This window comes from Bombus huntii, chromosome 14 (assembly GCF_024542735.1).
Source record: "Bombus huntii isolate Logan2020A chromosome 14, iyBomHunt1.1, whole genome shotgun sequence".
Lineage (NCBI taxonomy): Eukaryota > Metazoa > Arthropoda > Insecta > Hymenoptera > Apidae > Bombus > Bombus huntii.
In genome coordinates, this window is record NC_066251.1 from 258,235 (window position 1) to 273,118 (window position 14,884).

A 14,884-nucleotide genomic window follows, 5' to 3' on the forward strand; every position below is an offset into this window, starting at 1 on the left:
AGTCGCTACATCGATCACCAACAGTTTGAATCTCTCTTTACTCCGGCGAAATGTAGCCGGACTAAGCGACAGGGGATGTTCGACAGCTTGGAAATTTCGAAAAATTTCGAAAAATTTCGATTTCTGCATCAACTACGTCACTCTACCGATACAACTAATTAACGAAATTATCTTTTCTTCCGATAAGCAAACGGTTTTACAACGGTGAAATCACTCCTCGAAGCATTCGCGAATGTCCATATTGTTGCAAGTAGCCACATATCTATGAAACTCTGCAAGTTATGGAAAGTATTCAATTGGAAGTTTTATGGTTTCCGACACTCCGTACATTGTAGCGGTAAGAATATTTCCGTAGAGCCTTTTCTTTTTCTCTACTGTAATTATACTATACTTTTCTCTTTTTTTTAACTCGTATTCGTCGCCGCTCGAGGTTTTACTAATAATTTTTTAATAAAAGGGGATGGCAGTCGACGACGATACGCACAATGGTACAGTTTCTACAGACTGGTTTATTTTTTTTATACAAAATTCATATAAAATAGAGGGGAAAGGCTTGTAGCGCGAATACCTTATAAATAAGTGGATGGTATATTTACATTACATTACATTATACATATATATTATATTATATTATATTTTTGTGCGTGTGTGGGCGTGTGTATACACATATACGTACACATCATACACACGCACGCGCACACACACACGCGCGCACGCACGCACGCACACGCACACGCACACGCACACGCACGCACGCACACACACGCACACGCACACACACATATGTTGGGCGGTGAAAATTTTTTCAAAATCTTGCCCTATCTATCCCTGCAGGTAGAGATATATCGGCCTCGTAAATTATTGTTGGACGATATCGCTCGTTTCTAGCCTGTTTCGAACAGTGGCGATTTGTAAGCGAGACGAATAAGAGACGGATACGTTTGACCGTAGAATCAACGACGATCAAACAACGGACAATCAAACGTCTAATACGTATTTGACTTTAATTTTAGGAAACAACGATCGCCGTAACGAGAATCGTGAGAAGCGGCACGATGTCAAAGTACAAGGTCCTCGATGCACTGGATAGCATTGCCATTTCGCTGCACGTGGTTTCGTTGGTTTCTGGCAGTGCTGTGTAGTTTGGGAATGTTTGTATGTCAGCCGGCTGCAAAGAACGTGTTACGACGAATGTCATAAATTTCACCTTTGAAAACTGTTCCTTGGATGGATGGATTTTATTCTATTTTATTATATCGTTGAAGAACGTTTTATAGAATAGAGGCAGGTTGCTTGTACTGCTGAGATATCGAAGGAGAAGATACGAGAAGGGATAAAAATTGGACGTACCAGAGCAAGCTTATCGTCCCTCTTTCTGCAAAATGTCATGTGCCTGCCATGATACAGACTCTGTTCGATGGATCTAGCAAGAAGTTCCTCCGTCCAGGGTAGAGCCAGCATATGTTCGGCCAAAGTTCGACCTATCGAGACACGTGATTATCGTAGTCTTATATCGGTTATCCGGTCACGATGATTGTCAGTTTGCTGGGAATAGGCGTTCGTATCGTTTACCTCTGAACTCTTCGGGTTCTTCGATGATCAACCGAGAGAAGACGTTATCGTTCTCGTTTTCCACCGTGTAATCCCTCATAGCCATCAAGGCAGACTTTGCCTCCCTTATAAGTTCCTCGTCAATTTCTTCGCTGGGCCTTGTAGCAGGGTAAATCGGAAGCTGTTGTTGACCAGTGGAAGGAATAGTCACGGCATCGGTCCTGCGACAAACAAGCAAACGTAACGGATAAGAAGGTACGTAGAATATACGTTGTGCGCGTCGTACGCACAAACTTTTACCTTTTGCTTACCTAGTTGTTAGGAAAAGCTTCTCCAGGTGATCCATAGTAACGCCTTTGAAGCTGTACACGCCGAGAGTCTTGAACAGATGTTTCACCGGCGTCATACTGTAACAAGCTGCTAGTGGTGTTCTCGGATAATGTACCACGAAGGCCAGACACATTTCCTGAGATGCCGCGTATCCTCCCAAAGTAGGTTTCGTCCTGTCCAACGTACCGTAAACACACTCGGCCAGCAATTCGTCTCCTGGAAGGACTTTCACCTCCTTCTCCAGAGTATGAGACTGTTGATACTCGAAATCAAAGTGGTTATCCTCGACTATTCTGGGTAATTCTTTGCCTTGGCGAATGTGTTTCAGACTCAAACGACGACCGGCCAAGTGAGAATGCAACACCACCGAAACGATGTTCACTCCGCCTTCAGGGAACATCTGTATGTTTAAAAGTTTAAAAGTTTAAAAGTTTAAAAGTTTAGAAACGAACGGATGGAAGAAGCGGGTTGCAGTTGTCGAAAGAGCGGCGTTTACGCACAGTGTTGGTACAATGAGGAGTACAGTAACCCGCCGTGGCGTATTCCTTTTGTTTCGGTGGAATCAGGTGAAGAGGACTAACAGCCACGCCAGCAACGAGAATTCCCGCTTCCTGAGGACGTAGGTTCGCAGTCAAGTGTAGACGTACTCCGCTGCTGTCTACCACCTTCTTCATATCCGGATTATTATAGTGCACTTCTAACATGTAATAAGAGCCTTCGGGATGTTCCGCGATGGGAATACCGACGTGTTCCGGAAGCCATTCACCTGTGCCAAGACACATCGTATCTCTATACCATACTATCTCGCTACTACTATACGTAATCTCTATACTAATCGCTATCTCGCCATATTCGTTCTACTTGTCATTGTGTCATTAAATAATCGTGCCTCGAGAAAAGTCTGTATCGACATTGGCGAGAAGAATCGCCGTGCTGTGCTTCTGATAATGGTAAAGACGATAATTTACAAGCTGTCGTGGTTTCGAGTAATCGGTAATATTTGGTAATTCCGGTTCTATCTAAATTACCGACTGTTAAATCTACACTCGCGAGTCAAACAATCGAAATTGTCAAATAAATCTTATGCTCTTTCCTCTGGTGTACCTGTACTACCACGTGCCCAGGCAAGCACCGGCTGCAAACAGGATTCCCATTCTCGCGGCATCGTAGGACTGTAACACGGAGCTCCAACGATTCTCGCGTGTTGTCCCAAGATCGACAAAGTGGAGGCGCACTCGTACAATATAATATGATGAACCAAATCTTCGTTCTCCTTTTCCACGAGTGGCGTGTACTGAAATCGCAAGATGAATCAGTCGTTGCTCGATGCTTGGCGCGTATCGTCCTATAGTCGGTGTTTGTATCTGATATATCGACGACGGTATATGGTCGAGAGGATTCGAAGAAGCAGAAGAATCAATCGCGTGGCCAGACAGTTTCGGAATATCGGATCGAACCGCGTGTTCTTCTGCCGAGAAATCTTCTCAAGCGGATTCAATTGGCAATCGGGCAACGTTTCGGCCACGGAATGACATCATTCCGAGGCCCTTCTTTATTCTAATGACGTCCATCGACACGGTGCCATGTCCGGCACGGATGACCGTGATTCGTGAAGCACATACGGAATCAGGCCCAACCTTACGACATTCCTCGGTACTCGCGTCGCGCATCAAATTTATTCCGAAACGAACACATATTTCGATAAATTTCGACGAATTTCAATTACTTACCCCGATCATATGGTGTTTCTCTTTGTGAGGTGCCTTGAAGATCTTGCACCAATAGGTGGTGTCTACGCTGTCTGAAACCGGAGGCTATGTATCAAGAAGAACACACGATTAATCACGATACAGGCATTCCGTTGCTAGGCAACGATTAATAATTAAGCTATCGATCGTTTCGCATTGAGCGTTTCCGCGTAGCAACGCTTGTGCGAAGCGAGCAGCGCGAGAAACGCGGCAGCTAAACGTCTTCTTTATTTATCGTTGTGTATCGAGAATTCTTCTTTGTCGAGAGGACAAAGTTAATAAGAAATCGTCGTTGATACAATTGTAAGTTAAACACGATTGCCAGATTCCGCTTACTTGGTTCAATTTCACGTCCCAATGCTTGATATCCCGAGTATGACGGGGAGGTGCATGAGGGGCCGCGGTCTTGAGTCTCAAAGCTCTACCTCCTCGCTTGTCACCGGGCCAAACGGCGGTATTTAGCTCAGGATCGCTGGAATGAAGCGCCCAGAGGACTCGAATCGTGTCTCCCTGCGATAGCAAGCGATAATTACTTTTTCATAATGGTTCTGCTGCGGTTGGAACTGAAAGAGAGGCTCGGATATGGGAAATAGGCTGGTTAAGAAATATTTCGATGGGTTGGACGGCACGCTGGTTAGTCCCGCGCTGCGGATCGAGAATGGGAATCGCGGAGGAGACGCACGAGGGTCGCGGACGGCATGCTAAACGCCTAAATATCGCCGCGGGAATTCGACGTACCGTGGTCTAAGGGCCTGTTAAAGTCGCGGGCTGCCTTCGTGCCGGGCATAAATCGAGAAAGAGAGGAGGCTCTCTCCGCGAATTCTACCAGCGCTCTTGTCTCTACGTTGTAAATCTTCTCGGCTATTCCCGGTTCCCAGGCTCCGTCAGGTGGAATCGAATATCGGACGATTCGTTCTCCCGCCACTTGTAATTGCTCGATGCGCGGTTACGAGGCAACTCGATCCTCCTTTATCTCGGATATTTGATTTTATTCCCATATTGCCATATACACCAGCCTTAACCCCGTGCTCGTTGCCGCTTACCGCTGAATTTGCTTAGTCGAGATGCGTTTCGATCGCAACGATTGTATATCTTTGAACGATGGACCGACGAAGCAGCGGTCCGCGTTCGAATACGATCGTTTAGAGTACGATCGTTGCCGTCGAAATTAATCGAATTAATCGGTACCCGGTGGATCTTTTGATCTCGCTGATGTCTAGATTTTGATTAACCGTATACTCGTGTCCAGGTGGCGTAGCTGCGATCGAGGACAAGGAAAATAACGTAAAGGAAGGGTATCGTTTCTACGAATAGCAGAAAGAAACGAGGTACGATCGGGGGAAGAAAACGATAAATCGAATATTCCGGTAAATCGTAAGATCGTGACGCTGTTGGTGCTTGCAGCCTTACCGTGAGCCGATGATCCTGAGGGTCGCAGGTCTGCCAGTTTCGCGAGAAGATCACGCTCGTGTGAGTTTCGTTTTGCGAGCCACCCAACACTTTGACATCCTGCGACGTGTCCGTGACCAGGGCCGCCTCCGGACCTTCGATCCCGTGCGAGTCCTGAAACACGAAAAGAAATTTGATTTGCCGACGGAACGAGACGAAGAAGTTTATCGGGTCGGGTGAGCGCCAGGTGTTTACACTGGACGACGAATCGAAGCTTTTTGTCAGGCTCGATTCGTTCCTCTCCGCTTTCCGCGCTTTCTCCTTTACTCTCCGCAGAGATACTCCTCCGCGGAATCGCGTTTACTCTTCGATGTGTACTCGATAATCGATGATGTAACAACGTTTATCGGTCTGTCAGATTCAAGCGACGTTCCGTTAAGTTAACGACATTCCGATGCGTCGGATGCGCTCGAAGGAAACAACACCGTCAGCCGTGACGCTGACGACAATCGGAAGGGTGGCCGCGAGCGTTTGGGTCCGTTGGATTCCGATTATGGTTGGGCGGTAAAGTTTGTAAGAGGCCGAAGGGAAGTCCCCTTCCTGCTCTTAATGAATCGAAATAATTGGCCGAGCATCGTCACGCTCGTTGCGTATTTTGTAACGAGCACGTGCAAAGAGGAAGCGATAATAAAGTGGCGCGTCTCTCGAAAGAAAAAAGAAACAGGCCACCCGAACAGAGAACGCAGCCTCGTTGGTTCGCAGTGGCTCACGTTCGTAAGATGGTTGTTCGTGCTCTACGCTAATTATTATATCGTACGTATCATTTAACGGTAGTTTGGCGCGTCTATAAAAATTTGATGCCGCGAAGATGAAACGCGTTAGCTGCTAACGGAGAGGCAAACTGAAAATCTCGGTTTAAAATCGCGAGATTCCGTTGTCGCGTTCAGCGTGAATCCGAACGATCGATTACGAGCGTCTACTTTGGATTTGAACGAACTCGACTGCTACCGATTTCCGATTAATCGTAATTATTAGCGGCTGCGATTCGCCGTTGGGGGGGGGGGGGGGCTGGCTTTCTGGGGTTAGCGCGCGTTCTCACGAGATTCGCCGCTCGGGGTTTTCTCATGGCAGCCGGATATTCTCATCGTCGTCGGGCTAATTAGCACGTAGCGTCGTCCGTGGCATTGCTAGACGGTGATTAAAAAAAGTCGGCGATTCCTCGGCGGTCTCTCGATTCAATGGATCGACTCGACGTCGTTGCGACGTTTTAATCGCGGTAACTCATACGTGCCTGTCGGTCAACGGGAAAAGCGTCTTCTTTTTCGACGTGGACCGTGTTTAACGGGCGGTACGGTTTGATCGTCGATCAGGAAAATTATGCAAACGGTTATAGAAGCTCGTGCCACCACAGCTAGAACACCTGGCACTCGAGCGATTTCTAAGGTAGGATCTCCGAGTATAGATCGAACGATATCGACGCGTACCATCGAACGTCTAACTAATTGCGTTAGCGTCGTTAGCGCCGTAACAACGACAACGACGACTTGATAACGATCGTCCGCTTCTATAGAGTGTTTTAGAGGGTTCCGGAGGCGTTTGAATATTTTCGCCAACCGTTCCTATCGCTCTGTGCGTACCACCGTACGATACGCTATCGGCTTGTACTTGAAATCACGGTGGTTGTTTCAGACCGAAGGAAACGCAACGGAGGATGAGAGAGAAAGGGCGAAAAGTTGGCTGGCTGGTTGGTTCCGTTCCAGTCTTTCGAAAGAGTGGAATCGAGTCACCGATGCGTGGGAAAAGAGGCACACGTGCGTGGATGCGGAAAATTAATTCGACGGATGTGACGTCATGGATCGGTACTCGCGTTTCCCGTGGCAGTCTTCCGAGAAACTTGGACGTTTCGGTACGTTGGAAAGTACATTTGTTCTCGAACGACGAATGTTCGTTAAAAACGCGTTTCGCCGAACGGGCAACCAACGGGAACCAGAAACGAAGAATCGGCGTCGTTTATCCGTACGATGATCTATCTGGAGAAAGATAGTTTCCGATCTATATACGCGTGGCAAAAAAGAAACGGTTGCCTTTGTGCCCCCGGAGGAGTTGTGACGCGGAGGACCGCGCTGGTTCCCATGGGCCGACAATTCCGAAGAAAAACAGGCGCCACTAGAAGGACGATGCTTGCCAGGTGTTTTGGACGTACAGTCCTCCCTCCTTTTTCTCTCCCTTTCTTCCCTCTTCTTTCACACACCGTTTCACCGACGTTCCCCTTTCCCTTTTTTCCCCTCCGTCCTTCTTGCTCTTACTTACTCTTACTTTTACCGCCCTCTATACTTTTCTCCCTCCAACGCTTTTCCATCTCGTTTCGATACTCTTACGCTGTCTCGCTTTCTCCTCCTTCCTTCCCTCTCGTCTTCCAGCTTCTCCTCGTTCTTTCTCTCTCCGTGTCGCTGCGCGGATTACCTTTCCTTTTCGTATAGCGGCTCTCCTTCCTTTTTACCACCTGGCAGAGCAGCAGCTGGTAGCGCAAAGACGATCCCTCGACGGGGATAAAGGGCCTTCCTATCGTTCTTAGGCAACTGCGAACAACCACCTACCGGTCTCTAAACAGACACGATCAACGGAACAGACCGGACGAAATCGACGTGTTTCCTAATCGCTGGCAAAACAACGACGCGTCTCTTCGTTACCGCGAGTAAACAGTTTCCTCGAACGCTCGACGCTTGTACGGTCGATGAAAATGTGGTCGTTGTCGGATAAGTGAATTTCGACGAAATCGATTCGAAGCTGGGATACGGTTTCGCGGTATCAGCTAATTAGAAAATTCTGTTTGGACGATTCTGTTTGGAAAGTCGAAGCAAATATAGAAACGGCGGATTCTTCTTTGGTCGCTGCTTTACTTTTTAAAGAAAATGTCATAACCAGTTTGGTTTGGATCGTCGTATCTAGATATTTATGGAAAAATTAGAGTCAGAGCGCTATTCGTCGCGGAATAGCAAAAGTCTCGAGTTTTCCGCTTCGCCGTTTAACCGGTCCAGAATTCTCTCTCGCAAGATGGAAACAGATGGAAACTCGCGAGAGGCAAAGAGCTTCCGTAAATTCCATCGAACGACGTCGAATCGAGTTTTTGCTGGCGACGTTGACTCGGAATTTATTCTCGTAAAAACTGACAGCGGGGAAATAATAAAAGACGAAAAGCTCTTGAAAGCTGGAACGAGATGGAGCAAAGTTTTCCCGTGGCGCAGGTAGCCAGTTTGCAACGTGTCGCAGTCACGGTACGAGCCGATCCGGTTCTCACGTGTCTCGGTCTTGGGAAGAACACGCTGTTACGCGCAATTACGCTCGATGACGCGTTATAGCTCGTCGTGGTTCTCTTTACGCGCCTATCCGCGTGTAATGATAATCGGCGAACGAAAACACCGTCAGGGGCGAGAATGTTGGCGATTGCATGGAAATCTTGGCGATCTTTGCGTTTTTCTTCTCTCTCGTTCTTGCCGTTGATCGATTCCGAATTCGCGTTTGTATCTTTCGATCGATCGGACACTCGCACAGTCGCAACAGATTTCCAGCCATGAAAATAGACAAAATGAGAAATATACCCATTTCTTGGAATTTGTTCGCCTGGTTTGTCATCTTTCCGAATTAATTGCGATTCGGATAGCTGAAAAGTATCTGTGCTATTTTTTATTTTGTTTATAAGGGGAATTGGAATCATGGAAGGGGTTCATAAACGCAAATCGAGTTCCATGAAAATTCGTGCTTCGAAGTTTCTTTCGATCGCCTGTGGCAAGAAAGGCAGCCTCGTGCTGGAAGAGGATCGTTAAAGAGGTGAAAAGCGGCGACAAAAGGAGAATCACCTACGAACTTTGCTTCACGTCATTGCGTGATATTGCGTCGTATGCGGAGGATCGATCCGTAAAATATTCTCCATATGCTCGGTTAAAATCCCACTTGGCTACTCGACGGCGAGAGTAGAGCGACGATTCGCTTCTCGGTCGAGACAAAGCGGTAAAACCAAAGGCAACGAAATACGACTGTAAACGATAGGTACCTCGCGCTACTTTCTCCAAGTTTAACGAGTTTTTCGTCCATTTGTTGGACCTGGATGCCCTTTCTTGCATAAGAATCTGTTGATCGACGATATCGGTCGCGATCAATCGGTTGCGAACAAGTTACTCGTTATAGATTCGGCTTGGGTTTTAATTTCTACGATTTTCTCGTTTTTCTCGTTTTTCCAGAGTCGAGCGGAATAGTTGGATAATTTGTAACAATTGTAACAACTCGTAACGATCGTAACACGACGTATTCGTCGTGATTCGATGACCACGAGGGGCTATAATTACGAAACGCCGATACTTTCTCGTCTTATTTGCGTACACGGGTCTACGAAGCTGTGGAGCGGCAGAGCTCGAAGACGAAGAAGTTGGATCGGAAACAAACGAAAACTGGTTGGCGGCGGGTGAAAAAAGACGAGCAGGATATGTCGAAGATAATGAGAAAAAGATCACGGCGAGAGAGGAGAGAGGAGAATGTGTGCGTCCGTCTATGCACCGAGTTGGTCTCAGGCTGGACCTGTTGCACCACGAGATGGACGGATCGCGGATTACCTGCGTTTCGGATTCACTTTGCGAAACGTGCTTCCCCGTCTCTAATAAATTACCATCGTAATCGTCGTACGTGCACACACGCCGTGGCTCGCGGTGAATAATTTAGCGATCGTCGAATTTTCTCCAGTTTCGTCCTTTCTCGAAACAGTCCCTCTCTGCGATCTCGATCGCGTTCCAACGTACGATACGAGGAGCAGACGAGACGAACAAAAGTCGACCGAACTTCGTTGTACTAAAATTCGAAATAGCAGACGCTTAATACGCGTAGTACTGCGTAATAAGGAGATGGAGCGAAAGGAGCAATTATCGTGGCCATTGTTTCTCGGTGAACGAAAGCTGCAGCTTTTTTCTTCTCTTCTAAAGAAATACCGCTCGAAGGAAATGTAAAGCCGCTGCGCTGTCCGTGTTGCCGCAAATCCGCCGTTTCTAAGAGTTAGAAGGCAAAGAGAGCAGGTTCGATCTGTTTCTCGTAGCTTATTCGTTCGTTTTTCTTATCGTTGCAGAAAGTTACACGCGTTCGAAGATTCGAGGGGCGAGAGGTATCGCGCGTCGGCCGATTCGTTCGAGCCAGCCAGCACCGCTGGTCTTCGTCTTTCTTTGCAACGATGCTCAAAGATTCGCGTAGCCTCCCCCCGCCGATGTCTGGAGGCCTTGACTGGGGGACCCTTTGGAACCAACTGCCAGGACACGACATACCTATGCCCCCTGAGAAGGGGCCTCTTCTTACACACCTTCGTGCTTCCTCGTGTGTTCGTCGCGTATTCAGTCACGCAACCTTTCGCACACTTTCACCTCCCGCCTGTACCCAGCGTATACGTGTTTCTCTTTCTGCATCCGTGTATTCCGTATCGGCCGTGTACCATTGCCTGTGGCACGATTTGCCTGCGGGCTGTTGGCGTGTTCGAATTTACGCGGGCTTGATTTTGTATCTGCCGCGTGAGAGACGGTGCTCGGTTCTCAACAAACGGCAATTATTTATTTAAATATTTGCTGGCGGAAGAAGTTGCCGATAAACTCCGACTAGATCGCCTCTGATAATTTGCTAATACGATCGGCGTCTGTTGGTATCGTCAAACGTTTCGTCTGTATCCGCGAATGTTTTAACAGCTCTCTAGATATCACTTTTATAAATCGAAAAATACAGGAAAATCATAACGTTTCCAAACTTTATCGATATACGAGCGATATCGTCGCGCCTCGATGTATGGGAAATTTGTTTATTCGTCCAATTCTTTCTTCGTTTTCAGATATTCCCATCGAAATTCGTCGAGTCATGGAATTGACAGGCGGTCAGGTTCGAATTCGTCAAGGTGGAAGAGGCGAGAGAAGGCGAATCGAAGAGAGGAAGAGAGAGAGAGAGAGAGAGAGAGAGAGAGCGGACAGAAAGGCCTCTCGCTGCCCTCGCCGGACGTAAATTTATCACGACTTTATCTCGTCCGGCGGAACCACGTTCGTTAATTTTCTAGCAACGGCGTGCCATTCAGACTCCTGCGTCTGTCCCACCTGCTTGGTTGCGTTTTGCCCGTTTCTTCTCACTTTGGGCCTCGCCTTGGTTCTCGCGGATAAATATCGAGTAAATGGAGCCGAAAAATTCCACTTTTCCGCCGGGCCATTCTTACGAATACGAATACGATACGATGTGGAAGATCGCGAGGGCAGGTTCGCGTGGCCGCGCTCGAACCAACGTCGTAGCACACCTCGGAGAATGGATATAAATTTAATTAAGATTAGGAATTCGAAGAAGCCGCGCAAAGGGAGAAAAAAGGGTGGAGCAGGTTTCGATAACCAGTTCCTTTTTAATCCCTTCGTTGCGTGGTTCTCCGAATGGAAACTCCAATGTTCGTCGGAGTGTGGATACTTGAAATTACAAGAGAGAGTAAGCAAAGTCCGTGTAAGAGAGTTGTTTCGAACGGTAATTTGCGCGTAGATGTCATGCTATTTCCGAAGCGAAGGTACCATGTGCCGCGATCCAAAGGGAAAAGAGAAATGGAAACGGAAACGAAAAGGAAAACGAAAAGGAAAACGAAAAGGAAAACGAAAAGGAAAACGAAAACGAAAACGAAAACGAAAACGAAAAGAAAAGTGGAAAGTCTTACGATTAGCGCGAATATCGTGTTCGTTGGTTTTTCCAGGCGCTGTTACGGATCGCGAGGAGAGAAGGCGATCGACCGGGATCTCCCATGACGCGTTAATTAAACGAACCTCGTTAATACGGATCGTGCGACTAAAACGAAACCACGAGCAAGGGGATCCCTTCGCAGAAGGGTTCGGTGGTTTGGACGGGAGGGAGGAGAGGCGAGAGGCCGATACCTCGGCTCGCGATACCCCCTTTTGCTGCTTCTTTTTCTCCTCGTCCTTCTCTCAGCTTGGCAGATCTTTCGGACTGCTGTTTCGACCCTCCTCCTCTTAATCTTCCTTTAATTTCCTAGCTTTTCGTTTCTTCCCTTCCTTTTTTACCTGCCTTCGTCCTCTTACTTTTCCTTTCTTCCCTTCCTCTCGCTCCTCCGGTTCGTCGTCGTCGTCGTCGTCGTCGTCGTCGTTCTTTCATTCGCCAGCTCTCGATTCACACGGCTGATACGAAAGCTTTTAACGTATTTGCAACGACGATTTACTCGATCCGTTTGATCGATCGCGGAACCGCCGTTTCGAAAGCGCGGCGAAAATAGAAATCTAGGATCGCGTTCCGATAAGAAGAAAACGAGTCCTTCCCACACGGCTAGCGCCGACGTTCGCAGACTTTCCCGTTGGCCGCTCGACTATTCTCACGCGTCCTAATCACCGTCTTGCTATGCCGATCGATCGTTGGAAGCACGATCGCACAAAGGCTACGGGATAAGAAGGAAGAGAGGACGCGGGTAAAAGGAAGATCGGAGATCGGAGATCGGGGACGATCGATCACGGGTCCGAATACCTTTGGCGATGACCGATGATCGAGATGGGACGCGGCAGCACTCACCAGCAGATTGACGGTGCCCGTGTGATCGTCCACCCAAGCCAGCAGAATATCAGCTCCCTTCATGTGGTTTTTCTCGTTGAATCCGATGCCGACGTATCCCAAGGTCTTGGCGATCACCTTGAAGGTGACCATCTGCTCGTCCGAAGGATCCCACTCGAGGATAACTTCTCCGTCGTCGTCGAGTATCTCGCGTCTGGTGAACCTCGGTTGTTCGATGCTTCTTCGGGGTCGATCGTTCGTCGTCTCTTCGGCGCCGGTATACTTGGACGCGCGTAACAGCTTCGCCAATTTGTCCATCGGTGGTACGTACTTTTTCGGAACTCGACTGTCTCGCGACTTTGGACTTCTCTTCGAGATAGGATCGTCGAAGAGGTTGTTCGCTCCGCCGGCGCCGATTTCCTCCATCGTCTCGAATCGAGAATTCTCGTCCGTTTCGACGTCGTCCTGCAAATCCACGGTCCGAGTGGTCTCCTCCCGAGATTCCGCCTTCGGATTCTCGTCGTCGATTTGTTGTCGTTTGTCGAACGGCGCTGTATCGTTGCCGGACGACCGCGTCGATTCTCCGTTAGAGACGTCGATGTCGAACGCGTTCGCGGTTTCGTTGATCTCCAGCGTGGACGCGGTCGTCGTTTCTTCGGATTCTCCGCCGACGCCGAGTATCCGACTGGCGTTGTTCACCAACTCGTGTTGATCCGGGTCCGGGTTTTCCTCCCTCGAATTGGCAAAGTCCAGCCCGTCCTCCTTGTAAGGGAGGATCTTCCTCCTCGCCTTCCATCGCGCGTACCACTCTTTATCCACGTCCAGCCGTTGTTTCTTAAACGTGCCTACTCTGAGAAGCGCCTGCTCCTCTCCGAGACTTCTCTTTATCCTCGATACGACGTCCTTCGAACGATGCCTGTTCCTGTAGGCCAAGGTCCTCATGGTCTCGTCCATGTGCTGCACGTACAGGTCCAACAAATCGCACCTGGCCATCCAGCAGAGGCTCGACACCGCGATTAGCCTAAGTATCAGCATCTTCCTTCGTTTCCTCTTCTTCTTCGTTCGCTCGCCTCTCTGTGAACCTTCATACGATCGTCGAATGCCCCCGCGTTCCCTCTCGATCTTCTCTAGCCTCTAGCTTCTTCGCGATCTCCCGCCCATACGAGGCTTCCTTCTCGTTCAAATTCGCTCGGCCAATTAGCGACCGCGCATCGTCGATCGTAGTCGCAAACTTTTCCAATTTCCAGAGTGCTTTCAAATTCTAGCGTGCGATCGCGAAGCTTAAGATCGTCGAATCTCACCTCCAACTCCCTTTCAATGTTCCACGTTTTTCGCATTCACCGACATATCCAAACACCAGCCAGTCCGTTTCTCTTCAAAAATTCGTCGCTCCAAACCACGCTCTTGCGAAACGCACGACCGAAGAAATCTCTCTCCTCGCTTTGGTGTTACGCGAACGACAGTTGTGCCGGGACTAATTTAAGCGCGCGGCTGCTGTTGCCCCTGCGGACGCTTGCAGCTGCTTACCTGAGCCGGTCCCCTTCCTGGGGCCCTTATTCAGGCCCGTACCACCGTTTCTCCCGACCCCTTCCCTCGTCGTCGTTCCTAACTCGCCAAGCCGCACTTTCGATTTCCAATTCGCGTCGCGTTTCCGCTTTTTTCCGCCAATTCGTTAGGCCGGCAGATCAGCGGATCGCGGAAGACCGGCGACCGCGATAACGCGTCAAAGTACGCGTGTTCGCAGCCAGAACCGATGGCGTGTGACGGTCTTTAAACGGTTCCACGACGGCCTTAAGAAGACGCTGGGAAAAAGCAAGAGGAGCTTCTCCTCTTCTTCTTCTTCCTCCTCCTCCTCCTCCTCCTCTTCGACTAGACAATTTCTCGAGAAACGTTTATTCCATCGGCGATGGAAGAAGCGGTAAAGACGAGTTTCGGTAAAAGTGGACATTTTTCTAGAAACGTTCCCCTTCTGGCTTCCTCCTTCCGTTCGAGGGCTTTCGGCTCGAAACTTTCGAGCGATCGCTTTCCAGCTATCGCTTTCGAGCGATTACTTTCGGCCGATTTCTTTCGAGTCGACGAGGCAGGAAACGGGAAGATGGCGATGGCGAGGTCTGCCACTGCTTCCTGCGGAAGTCTTTTTTCTCAAACCGGAGACGCGTTTATCGGTGGTGGTGTTCCAGAAAGAAACCGGTGGGGGGGAGGGGGATGCGAAAACAACTGCGGCAGATGTGAACTCGTGGCACGCGCCCTTCTGTTTTACAGTGGTGCTCACCCTGTTCCCATAGAAATTTCCCCGAGTTTCCAAGCTTTACTACGATGACATT

The 14,884-nt window shown here is 48.8% G+C and overlaps 1 protein-coding gene and 2 long non-coding RNA genes across 3 annotated transcripts; 2 read left to right on the forward strand and 1 right to left on the reverse strand.

The window, feature by feature from the left end:
• Positions 1-426: 426 nt before the first annotated feature.
• On the reverse strand, positions 427-14,400 carry LOC126873500 (MOXD1 homolog 1). Its single transcript, XM_050634415.1, has 10 exons — positions 12,582-14,400; positions 5,040-5,192; positions 3,966-4,139; positions 3,612-3,695; positions 2,986-3,175; positions 2,382-2,647; positions 1,863-2,281; positions 1,573-1,772; positions 1,351-1,481; positions 427-1,168 (listed from the first exon to the last, which is right to left on the reverse strand). Exons 1-10 carry the CDS (start codon positions 13,593-13,595, stop codon positions 1,010-1,012), a joined length of 2,790 nt encoding a protein of 929 aa, XP_050490372.1. The 5' UTR covers positions 13,596-14,400; the 3' UTR covers positions 427-1,009.
• On the forward strand, positions 1,661-2,366 carry LOC126873527 (uncharacterized). Its single transcript, XR_007692445.1, has 3 exons — positions 1,661-1,806; positions 1,867-2,126; positions 2,210-2,366. It is a non-coding gene; the product is annotated as an uncharacterized LOC126873527 (long non-coding RNA).
• On the forward strand, positions 2,358-5,166 carry LOC126873528 (uncharacterized). The gene is made up of 3 exons (XR_007692446.1): positions 2,358-2,504; positions 4,879-4,957; positions 5,034-5,166. It is a non-coding gene; the product is annotated as an uncharacterized LOC126873528 (long non-coding RNA).
• Positions 14,401-14,884: the final 484 nt, after the last annotated feature.